This window comes from Frankliniella occidentalis, unplaced genomic scaffold (genome assembly GCF_000697945.3).
Source record: "Frankliniella occidentalis isolate FOCC.00 unplaced genomic scaffold, Focc_3.1 Scaffold33, whole genome shotgun sequence".
Taxonomy (NCBI): domain Eukaryota; kingdom Metazoa; phylum Arthropoda; class Insecta; order Thysanoptera; family Thripidae; genus Frankliniella; species Frankliniella occidentalis.
This window is the reverse complement of record NW_026267163.1, coordinates 1,963,520-1,974,886: the sequence shown is the minus strand read 5'-3', so window position 1 is coordinate 1,974,886 and position 11,367 is coordinate 1,963,520. Positions and strand designations below refer to the sequence as shown.

At 40.8% G+C, this 11,367-nt stretch overlaps 3 protein-coding genes across 4 annotated transcripts; 2 read left to right on the top strand and 1 right to left on the bottom strand.

The window, feature by feature from the left end:
• The first annotated feature begins 6 nt into the window (after window positions 1-6).
• Window positions 7-3,017, top strand: LOC113208730 (actin-5C). Its single transcript, XM_026425873.2, has 5 exons — window positions 7-160; window positions 1,133-1,274; window positions 1,375-1,614; window positions 1,697-1,835; window positions 1,914-3,017. The coding sequence occupies exons 2-5, from the start codon at window positions 1,149-1,151 to the stop codon at window positions 2,537-2,539; spliced, it is 1,131 nt and encodes a 376-aa protein (XP_026281658.1). The 5' UTR covers window positions 7-160; window positions 1,133-1,148; the 3' UTR covers window positions 2,540-3,017.
• Window positions 3,018-3,303: 286 nt separating this feature from the next.
• LOC113208729 (transmembrane protein 104 homolog) lies at window positions 3,304-7,213 on the top strand. Its single transcript, XM_026425872.2, has 11 exons — window positions 3,304-3,610; window positions 3,911-4,032; window positions 4,121-4,226; window positions 4,385-4,466; window positions 4,543-4,607; window positions 4,688-4,818; window positions 4,905-5,013; window positions 5,103-5,196; window positions 5,286-5,469; window positions 5,616-5,934; window positions 6,026-7,213. The coding sequence occupies exons 1-11, from the start codon at window positions 3,569-3,571 to the stop codon at window positions 6,287-6,289; spliced, it is 1,518 nt and encodes a 505-aa protein (XP_026281657.1). The 5' UTR covers window positions 3,304-3,568; the 3' UTR covers window positions 6,290-7,213.
• A 468-nt stretch (window positions 7,214-7,681) lies between these two features.
• On the bottom strand, window positions 7,682-10,749 carry LOC113208731 (etoposide-induced protein 2.4 homolog). Of its 2 annotated transcripts, none has more exons than XM_052265988.1 (7): window positions 10,574-10,749; window positions 10,114-10,250; window positions 9,588-9,843; window positions 9,391-9,510; window positions 9,074-9,297; window positions 8,916-8,990; window positions 7,682-8,815 (listed from the first exon to the last, which is right to left on the bottom strand). In XM_052265988.1, exons 2-7 carry the CDS (start codon window positions 10,233-10,235, stop codon window positions 8,725-8,727), a joined length of 888 nt encoding a protein of 295 aa, XP_052121948.1. In that variant the 5' UTR covers window positions 10,236-10,250; window positions 10,574-10,749; the 3' UTR covers window positions 7,682-8,724. The 2 variants fall into 2 exon arrangements, with proteins under 2 accessions (XP_052121948.1, XP_026281660.1); XM_026425875.2 differs by having other exon boundaries at window positions 10,491-10,747.
• Between the last annotated feature and the right edge of the window lie 618 nt (window positions 10,750-11,367).

The following is an 11,367-nucleotide window of genomic DNA, read 5'->3' as shown; positions in this document are numbered from 1 at the left end:
TGGAGGAGCGGCGGTGGAGGGGGAGCCGCTAGCGGCGCTGGAGGGGAGGGGGCGCGGCTGCCTTTATATTACTGTTCCAACGGCCGGGCACCCGAGTCAGTCTGGTGCTACCATCGCTTAGTGAAACATCACCTCTTGTACATACCTTTCGTAAATCCTAGTAAGTGTCTTGTGCCGTGTCCCACTTTTGGATTATTGGAGTTTTGTGTTGTGCGCGCCTCTCGTTTGGATTTCGCCGATTTCGCCATCGACCCGCTCTGGATTTGACGGTGCAGTGCGACGGCCTCGTGCCTTGGCATGGGCGGGGCCCGGCGGCTTGCAGTGGCCTGGGCGCTCTTTGGACATTACTTGCGACCCAGTGCAGTGTTGGACACTAGTTTCATCCGAACTTTGCTGTTCGAATACCAGCAGTGTTGTGCCCGTGTGCCTTTTGGATTACGCCTCCAGTGCTGTGCCTCACTTGGATTATCAGAGTGCTGTGCCTCGTGCGATTTTGGACTTGCTGTCCGCCCATTTGGATTACCCCTTCGCTCATCTTTTGAAATTCAACGGTTTTTCGGCTGTGAGATTTCGAGTGGCTTGGGCGTGGAGGGTCGGGCCGGTTGGCTCGGGCTGCCACGCCACCCCTCCCCCCAGCCTAGGCTGTAGGCTCCGCTCCGAGCCGGCCGGCTGGGCTGCCTCCGAGGGTCCACCCTTCGGGCGGCTGTCGAAAGCGGGGACGGCTCCGGGCCGAAACTTTTTCTGACGCAGCCCAGCCGCTCGCTTGGCGTGGCTCGGAGCGGCTCGGTGCGACCGGCGTCTTGGGCTGGAATGTTCCAGAGGTCGAAGCCCTTCTCCCCTTGCCTCCGTGGCCCGTAGGCCAGCTCCGGTCGGCCTCTTTCCGGGCTTCGCTTGGGCCTCGTGTTCGGGTTTGTGTAGCCGTGTGGGGTCTAGTTGGGCGTGCGCAGGTATCTTTGAGCCAGCGAGGGGTGGGTGGGTCTCTCCTCCGGCCGGGGCCGGCTCCGGTGTGGCCGTTAGGGTGTGGCACTTGCCCGGGACGCCACGAGGCAGCGTCTCTCGCGACTCCTGACCATTGCTCTCTCCGGTGTTTAATTGCCTGTAATTAATCCGTTTGTTCCTCTCTTTTGCGCAGTTACTAATTTATCAACATGTGTGACGACGATGTTGCTGCCCTCGTTGTGGACAATGGGTCCGGTATGTGCAAGGCCGGCTTTGCCGGAGACGACGCTCCCAGGGCCGTCTTCCCCTCAATCGTCGGCCGACCAAGGCACCAGGTGAGATTCATAACTTTAATTTTGTTTGTTACAATGGGCTCTTTGCTTCTTTGGTCATTGTAATCTGTTTGCACGTGCTAATGAATGTATTGAATTCCAGGGTGTCATGGTCGGTATGGGACAGAAGGACAGCTACGTTGGTGACGAAGCCCAGTCCAAGAGAGGTATCCTTACCCTGAAGTACCCCATTGAACACGGTATTGTCACCAACTGGGACGACATGGAGAAGATCTGGCACCACACCTTCTACAATGAACTCCGAGTCGCCCCTGAGGAACACCCTGTCCTGCTCACAGAGGCTCCCCTGAACCCTAAAGCCAACAGGGAAAAGATGACACAGGTAACTTGTGTTCATTACTATATTAAAATTCTGATCATGTTTAGGATTTCATCAACCTAATTGTGATATATCCTTTTTACAGATTATGTTTGAGACCTTCAACACACCCGCCATGTACGTCGCCATCCAGGCTGTCCTTTCCCTGTATGCCTCTGGTCGTACCACTGGTATCGTCTTGGATTCTGGTGATGGTGTCTCCCACACAGTCCCCATCTATGAAGGTATGTTTGTTAGAGTTATGAGCCTTACTTCCTTTAACCAGTTTGACCATGTTATCTAACTCATTCATTTTCCTTCAGGTTATGCTCTGCCCCATGCCATCCTCCGTCTGGATCTCGCTGGCCGTGACCTCACAGACTACCTCATGAAGATCCTGACCGAGCGTGGCTACAGCTTCACCACCACTGCTGAGCGTGAAATTGTCCGTGACATCAAGGAGAAGCTCTGCTACGTTGCCCTGGACTTCGAGCAGGAGATGGCCACCGCTGCCTCATCAAGCTCCCTGGAGAAGTCCTACGAGCTTCCTGACGGCCAGGTCATCACCATTGGTAATGAGAGGTTCCGTTGCCCTGAGGCTCTCTTCCAGCCTTCCTTCCTGGGTATGGAAGCCTGTGGTATCCACGAGACCACCTACAACAGCATCATGAAGTGTGATGTTGATATCCGTAAGGACCTCTACGCCAACACTGTCCTGTCTGGTGGTACCACCATGTACCCTGGTATTGCTGACCGTATGCAGAAGGAAATCACTGCCCTTGCCCCATCAACAATGAAGATCAAGATCATTGCTCCCCCAGAAAGGAAATACTCCGTATGGATCGGTGGTTCCATCCTTGCCTCCCTCTCCACCTTCCAGCAAATGTGGATCTCCAAGCAAGAGTACGACGAGTCTGGCCCTTCCATTGTCCACAGGAAGTGCTTCTAAATTTTTTCACCATGACTTTAAGATTATTGTTCTACATTCCTATGGCAAGGGGTGTGCCGGACAGAAGTGGCAGGCGGCCATCTCATCAGACATCGTCACCATGCAGTTGTATTATAAAAGTGATTCCATCTTTTGTTTATGTTTCATTCTTTTTACAAACTGTTAGGCTGCCTTTATTTTATTTGAACATCTAGTATTTAAGGTCACCTTCAGTCTGGTGGGTTCATTTTTAAACTTGCTTTTAAATGGACCGTTTAAGCTCAACTTCATCATGTAAGATATTTTGGAAAGACGTCAAACATTTTCAGGGAATTTTCATGCGTGTAATGGCTGTTTCCTAAATATTTAAAGCATTCAGGGTTCATGTGAATCCTTTCATCGTGATCACTAAGTGCACTAGGCCAAAGTATTAATTTATTCCCATGTGCAGAAGTGTGAATTCATTGATGGGAAATAAACATTATCAATTATTTAATAACCCTGGAGCTATCACTCTTACCCTTTTCCTCACACCACATATGTTCTATCTGCTGGCTGGTGTTAAATCTTGAACCGGCGCTCAGTACAATTAGAAGGCAAATTGAAACACAATTTACTGGGGGTGGTCTAAGTCCAGCAACAACTCATTCACATTTGCTGGATTCCTTTAATTTGAGGACCAATTTACTTCACCCCTTTGTTGGGATTGGAGGGTGTTATCAATCAATTCCGTTGAAACTTCTGAACTCTCGTCAAGACACTACCAAGAAACTATGATTCCATTTCATTCAAAAATCAGTCGTTCAGTAGGGTCTTTCACGAAGGGCAGTTGGCACCAGTGCGCATTGCGCAAGCGCAAAGAGTACACACTCAACACGACGGAGGACAACAGCTGCAGACATCAGCACATATGTCGAAGAACAATAGCAAAGTGAAGTGAATGAAAACTTGCTATCAAGTAATGCTGGGAAGCATATTGGGGCTGTTTAACAACTGTCATGTTTAAATGAGGGTGGGCGTGTTGTATCACGGATCTTAAAGAGAAAAACAATGCCTTTAGCGATATCAGCAGACGATCAGTACTCACCATGGGTTAGTTGTTTTATTTATTTTATCTTACAGAAGTAATTTTATGGTGTTTGTGATTTACAAGTTCCTATATTTACCTCTTAAACATAAAGATACTTGATTTCTTCAGTGGCATTTTGTAATCGGCCAAAAAGTTGAAATTATTTATGATAGCCATAACCTCTGCTACTTTTGTTATTGTGTTTGTCATTGTTCAATTTGTTAGATTAAATCTGATTCATCTTCATATGTCAATATGTGATGTCATAATTTATCCTGTTGAAAGTTATGATACATCTTTCTTTACTTTCCTTTTCATTCTAGACTGGTTTGGTGTACATCTTCAACTTAATAGTTGGCACAGGGGCTCTCACCCTCCCAGCTTCATTTCTGAAAGCGGGTTGGGGCTTAGGTGTAGGCTTGATTGTTATTCTAGCTTTTGTAAGGTATGTACCTACTAAGCATTAATTATGTTGTGTAATCTTTAGTAATGTCTCGGTGTAACATGTTCTTCCATTTTACATCTGATTCCAGCTATATAACTGCCACATTTGTTTTGGAAGCTTTGTCATGTGCTAATTTTATTGTACGATACAAGAGGATGAAGATACTATCAAGAGTAAGCCACAGAATATCGCGGGTAAGTTTCTGTTTTCATTCTACCCTTGGTAATGTTTTTAAGTTGCTGTTACATAGACTTACGTTTAAACATATATAGTCTCTTGATATCTATTTGATGGGTGCTTCAATACTACTGGCTTAAGTTTTTATATTTGATGATAAGAATTTATCTTTCAGGCAAATCAAATAAACCAATCTGAAACAGAAGACGAAATTGATGAAACAAATGAAGATGCCCCTCTGTTTACGCCTACAGAAGGTTTGTCTGCAATTTTCTTATGCTAGTAAAGTTGACTAAAAGGTTTTCAAATCCTATTTTTAAATTAAATTTTTAGATGCTCTGGAAAGATTCCCCAGTCAACCTCGCCACTTCTACAGCTTGAGTGAGAAGTTGGAAATGGTATGTACACTGTTGAGACTTTAAAGACATCTTCCACTGTTTTCAGAATAATGACCACTTTTATTTGTATTGCCTTCCAGAGTGATATGGCAAACATGTTTTTTGGACGATTTGGGCAAATATTATTTTTTCTCTGCTTTGCCATATATCTTTATGGAGATTTAGCTATATATACTGCAGTTGTTTCTAAATCACTCAGCGATGTCATATGGTGAGATCTTTACTCTTTCGGTTATGCTCCATTGCCTGTATCCAATGTTAGCTAAATGTGTAGCATAATTTTCTTTGTACTCTCAGCACATACGAACCCAATGTTAATTCATCTTGTGGAGACAATCTATCGCCAAACACAGAATGTTGGGAGGGTTTTTCATTTACTAGGTTATCCATTTACAGAATATTAATTGTAAGTATGTCTTTTATCTGTTGTTAAATCTGTTTTTCCTTGTTAAGCTTGTATTTTATTCTTACCGACTTTTGGTTTCTGTTCCAAAGGCCATTTTCTTCGCATGCATGGGTCCTTTTGCATTTTTCAATGTTCAAAAGACCAAATACCTACAACTCTTCACATCTTTTATGCGTTGGCTGGGTAAGCTGATTTATCTATACAGATTATATATAATTTTGAAATATGCCGAACTGTACAAGATATACTTATATCATGTATTCTATTTATAGCATTTACTGTCATGATCAGTTTAGCAGTGAGGCAGCTTATTCTAAAAGGTCCGGAAGGTCATCCTAGTGTAGCTAATATCAGTGGTTTGCCAGCCCTTTTAGGAGCTAGTGTGTATTCTTTCATGTGTCACCACTCCCTACCTGGTCTTATTGCCCCCATTTCTGGAAATAATCAAATGAAAAGGTAATTGTTTTTGCAAAGCCTCTGGTATGCCCTATTAATTTGTTGTACCTATAGGTCCTTCACATTTTTTGTGTGGTGGTTTTTCTTCAATTAAAAATTTCAAGTTTTCACTTTTGTTGGACTGACAAAGATATTCTTTATTACAGACTACTAGCATTGGACTATGGACTGATTGCAAGTTTTTACCTTCTGCTGTCTCTTACTGGAGTGTTTGCCTTTTCTCAGCCAGATGAATTGTACACTCTCGTTTTCAATCCCCGTTGCTCAGCTTCAGACATAGAAGACTCCACATTCATGCGTATTATAGGCTACTTCCTTGCCTTATTTCCTGTTTTCACTTTAAGCACAAGCTTCCCTATCATTGCCATCACTCTGAAAAATAACTTACAAAATGCCACTGTAGGAAGTAACACTGCTTCATATCCGTGGATAGTTCAACATTTGCTTTTCCCCTTTCTTTCTGTGGTAAGTTGAGATGAGCCAAAGTTCAGCCAAAGAATTTTGTATCTAGTGTGTATTTTCATTTCCTAATTTAAAAACTCAAATGTTTTTCCAGATACCACCTGTGCTGGTTGCATTGATTTCAGAAGATCTTGAGATTCTAGTTAGAATAACGGGATCTTTTGCGGGTGCTGGTATTCAGTACATCATACCTGCACTTCTAGTGTTCTTTGCTCGTAGAGAAGTTAAAAGACTACCTTCAGGAGACTCAGTCAATATGTTTGCTTCTCCATTTCAGGGAGCAACATGGGTAGTGCTAGTCCTTCTTTGGGCTACAGCATGCATTTTGCTAGTTTTCTTTAAACTATTTCTTAGTTAATTAGGTGCTACTTCAGTAGTTGAAGATTTAAAAATGTGATTATTTGTTTTGACATTTTCCTATTGAAAGTAATTCCTACTAAAATTTATTGTTTGTAAATTATTTTTTACTTATGCGTGGACAATAATCTACCGTATTTAAGACTTAAACATCATCGCTTTTCCTTCTGAAATCGTACTATTTGACTACATACATTTTGATTGTATGTCTCTCCATGAATTATGTTTTCCACTATTTCAAGTGATATTGAAGTTTGTTTTAAGTACTCTAGGAGATGTTTGCTCAGTTATTACTTACCTCTTCTTGTTACTATTTGGAAAGTGCTGTTGATATTCCATGATGCATAGACTGAATTTTGAATTTATCTCTATAGAGTCATCAAATTTATTTTTTACCTTGTGATATATTTTGTTTGACTTTAATCTTAACTATGGGCTTAATGTTAAGTCAGTATTCTTAATTATGCTAATCTTACTTAGATATAGTAAGATTGACATGTATGTGATAAACTTCCAAATTATTTAGTCTTACTTTTTTGTGTTATCTTACGAGTAATGCTGGAAGTCCGTTAATGTCAACATAAACCAACTGTGAAGGGCAATTTCATGGTAATTATCGGACAGAATTCATTTTCTTGGCATTACTTGAGTAATGTCGTAATGCCTTGTCTACTCAGGTAATGTGCACATAGGGTAATCTCATGGCAATTGATCCTTGGGTTATCTGTAATTAATACGTAAAACAGACATTATCGAATACCCTTACCGAATCTCTATTGTTCTAATTATGAAATTTGACATTATGCAAGGTGCCCGGGATGATGCCAGTCTAGCCTGGTACTGTCCCCCGATATCTCCAGTAAATGTTGCATTCTCCCGACTTGATTTCCATACATTGCCCTTAATATATAGGTATGTAGCATTACTGAGCTGATAATATTTTTGTTGCCCTGTCCTCGGGTATTGAAACATTATCTAGTTTCAAGTCAGAATCTGAACATGGGACTTTATAATCTGTCCTGCTTAAAATCTCAAAATGTAAGAATATAAAACCTAAAAAAAAAATCTGCTTTTCTTTTTCATTCACCAGGAAACATCAACTTAACATCCATGACAACATCCCCCCCGCCAAAATAAAGGGTGTTCTGGGCTCTTGGTGTACACACATTTGTTTCTAGTTAAACCAAGAAATATTTGACTTGGTGGGTAGTTTGTGACTGTGCCTTTCCAAAATTGCTGCTGCCAAAAAATGTTTATAACAGTGTACGCTTTTTGGGTAAATGTAATTCAGACATCAAAATTTTTGGCAACTTCCGGTTTACTTTGGCTATTGAGTTTATTTCAGAATTATGATGGATCTCTTGTGGTAAATGATAAAAATGTTATACACTAGTTAGCAAAAGTAAGTTGTGTTTATTAAGATCCACATCAAACAATCCATAGGAGATAAAAAAGTACATCCAGTTGAGAGCTTAAATCAATCACAGCCAGATGCTTTGTTATCCATGTTACTTATCTTATATTTAAGCTCCTTATTGACTTAGAAAATACTTGTCCGATCCTGGTGTAGTTCACCAGTTCCCTCTAGTACAGTAAATATTTTGATTTGTTGTATCTAAAACTTGAAATCACCTTTCAACCAAAACTTTAAGCATTCCTGAATTAAAACTGATATGAAGCAGAAAGAGGGATTTAGTCTTGTGATTCTGAAGTTGAATCAAGCTTAAACTGAATCCATACACCCAGCTGTCAACTGCTGAGAAGGAGAGTTAGGATGTGTCTTCAACTTAAGCATGGTTCTACTTCGGGTTTACATAAAAGAAATCCACCTTGAGGGTGGAACTTGATAGTCCTAAAATTTTCTGTTCTTAAACAGTAGGTGAAATAAGATTATCGGTATTAAACACGACAAATATCATATCCAAATTAATAAAAAAATATAAATTTTCTAAAAAAAGACAGAGAGCTTAGTTGTACGCCCCCAATAGCTTGATTGGAATTATTTGATACAACCTTATATATAAGGCACTTATGCAACAAAATATTCTTTTCAGAAAGGTTAAATAGAACAATTTTCATTGATAAAAAGAACTGCCGATGGCAGTAGAAAACAATAATCTGTAGCATGTCCCAAACATATTTTCTGAGAGTGTAAACTATTGCACAAAGAAAGAAATTGAAAAATTGGCAAAACAATCAAGACACAGGCTAATTACTTATTTCTGACAGGTTAGGCACTATGATGGGTTACTAATAGCACCATGGAAAATAACACAAAACTGAGTCTTAAAAGAGTCAGGATATAACAACACACTCATTTATGCAAATGCACAAGCCTTGTTCACCAAATATTTAAGGGAGTAGCACAAAACAACCAGCACCTATTTCCCACAAGAATATTTTACTGAACCACCATTTCCAAAATGGGGGGAGTTGTCATCGTCTTGAACTTGCAGAGCCAATCGACCTATTAAAAATGGCATTTGATATTGCTATTACAGGAGAGAACAACTGTAGAGGAAAAGTGCTGAAAAACAAGAAGAAGGTTTTTGGATCAGCTTAAAAATCAGTCAAATATGTTATGTTTAGTTGCACAGTAGTATGGTTTTAATTCATAATGTACTAACCATGCCCCTGTCTCAGGTGACGCTTCATTTCCGCTTATTAGGAAGAGAGGGAATAGAATAGAAAAGACACAGCCACTGAAATTATAGTAGAAAATTGTCATATGTAAGAACCACTACAACAAATTTATTTGAACAATTGCTTTTGTATTCAATCTTACCTCACAAAATATGAGCTAGGTAAGGCAGTAAGAATTGCTAGTGGTAAGCCAAATCCAACAAAGTATGGCCAGTTACATTCTATGAATGTCAAGCGGTGATGTAGCTCCCAGCCCATGTTGATCCACTTGTACTCAAATGAATACAATGAATACAGAAGGCATGTATGAAGTAAAGCAAATGCTTTTCCCAAGCCTGCTAGTGGTAAAAGGCTGACAAGATAGCTCTGTTGGGGTACACAGATCAATTAGTTCTTGTTCAAAATTAAGGGTTTATCAAAGCAACAAAACATATTAGTGACAGAAGAAATGATATTTACCTGAATCAGAAATAATGTTTGCACAAGTATACTAAATAAAAAGTCAGCTATTAATTTGCTAAAATTACTCAGCATCACAGGTCTTCCACGGCTATATCGATATGCTGAATTGGCAATATCCTGAAACCATACACATGTTTTCAGACATGCAAGATGTTACTAAACACTTTAAAGCCAATTAACATGAAAATACAAACCTGAAACCACAGATTATTGATGAATTTACTTAAAAAAAACAAGGGTATAACCCATATTGCACCAAATGTACAGGACAATGCAGGCTGCAGCCACGACCAAACAAGCTGTCGTGTTCCGGACTCGTATCCAAACAAAAATGTGAGCAGCATGCTAAGGGTTGGTAATAATCCATACTCAAATAAAAACATGCTTAGCCAGAATAGTCCCCCATTCAGACCACAGCACTGCATTATTCTTTTCATAACACTTGGTTGGCTGTAAAATGAAAAATGGAACCATTTTTGAAATTTTGTGAATTAATATCGTCTCTTTACTAACTACATAATTGTACAATTGTCAGCACAAAACAAACAGTAATAAAAATAGAGCACTTTCCTCAATTATCTAGTAAATGGACAAGTTAAACGTTGGCTCTAAAACTTTGTCTGAATCGTTATATATTTGTTTCCCAGAGGGTAAAACATTCTCAGACAACACAGTCCAAAAACACATAAAAGATAGCATCTTGTGGTTGTTAACACTTACTGCGAATCTCTGTGCCTTCGAGGAGTATTTCTTCTTATCTGGTCTTCACGCTCCTGAATATTTTTGTCAAGAGTTAGGAGAACAGTCGCTCCTTGTAGACTGTCTCGTAGTCCCCTTGTCATTGCATAAAATACAGGCTGTGAAAGAAATTTGAAAAAGAATTATTAGGCGCACAAGTATAATTGATAAATAAATTAACAGAATTTCCAACAGAACTTTTGATGATGATATGCTAAGTCAGAAATTTAGTAAAAATGGAAAATAACGACAAAAAAATCGCTGTCTACAGAAATAATCCAGTAGTATAAAGCAAATCATTTTACTGACAGATTCCAAGACAAAGATTCATAACCTTCACTTTTGTTTACAACACTTACATAAATAGTATCCATGATGAACAAAAACGGGACAACACGGTCACAAGTAAAAGGAGCTCTCTTCGACTGAAATATTTACTTACGAACGCAGGTTTTAAATATAGTGCTCATCAACACAATATGTACAATGTTTTGTTATTGACCTTTGTATCGTCTGTCTTTGTCGTCAGCTGTTTCTTCTTCCATCTCTTCTTCCTTAGTTTTCTCTGAGGCTATGAAGCGAAGGGGAGTTTTAGGAGGTGTTGGATGGATCAGGAGGGAGATTCGAGTAGCGGGAGGGAGATTCTGATTTGAAGCACTCGCGGAACCGTCTCCGTCTAAGCGTCCAAGTCAGGACGAAAGAGGGGGAACGAAGCGGACGATCATGTACCTGTGAAAGGGGAAGGGAAAGGGGAGGGAGCGTTAATATGTGTGTGTATATTCTCATGGCGACACAGCTGTGCCGAGTACGCGGTCGTGCAACCCAAGCTGTGTCCGTTCCGTGTCCAGCACATGGGTGCATTGGGTGCATTGGGTGCCTGAGCTTGCGCAGAGACACTCTGTGCAGGGTCAGGTACCCACGGAATCCCAATGCACCCACGTATCAGGGGGGCTTCTCGGGAACCAAGTGAGAGAACGGAGCGTGCCGTGAACACGTGAAGAAACGGCCGCAGGGAGCGAACCGTTGTCCATTAGCTCTTAATGGCGCGTTCACCAGTTCGCTCTCTTCCCCGCCGCGTTCCCGTTCCCGTTTTCCAAGTGCTTCCCCTGGATGCAGCTCTACTATCGGGATCGATCTGCGCCATGAAACAATCAAGAGGACTGTCCTGCAACGGCTGGTGAAGATGATTTGTAGGTCATAGTAAGTCGACAACAGAAAATGTTTTCATTTTTATTT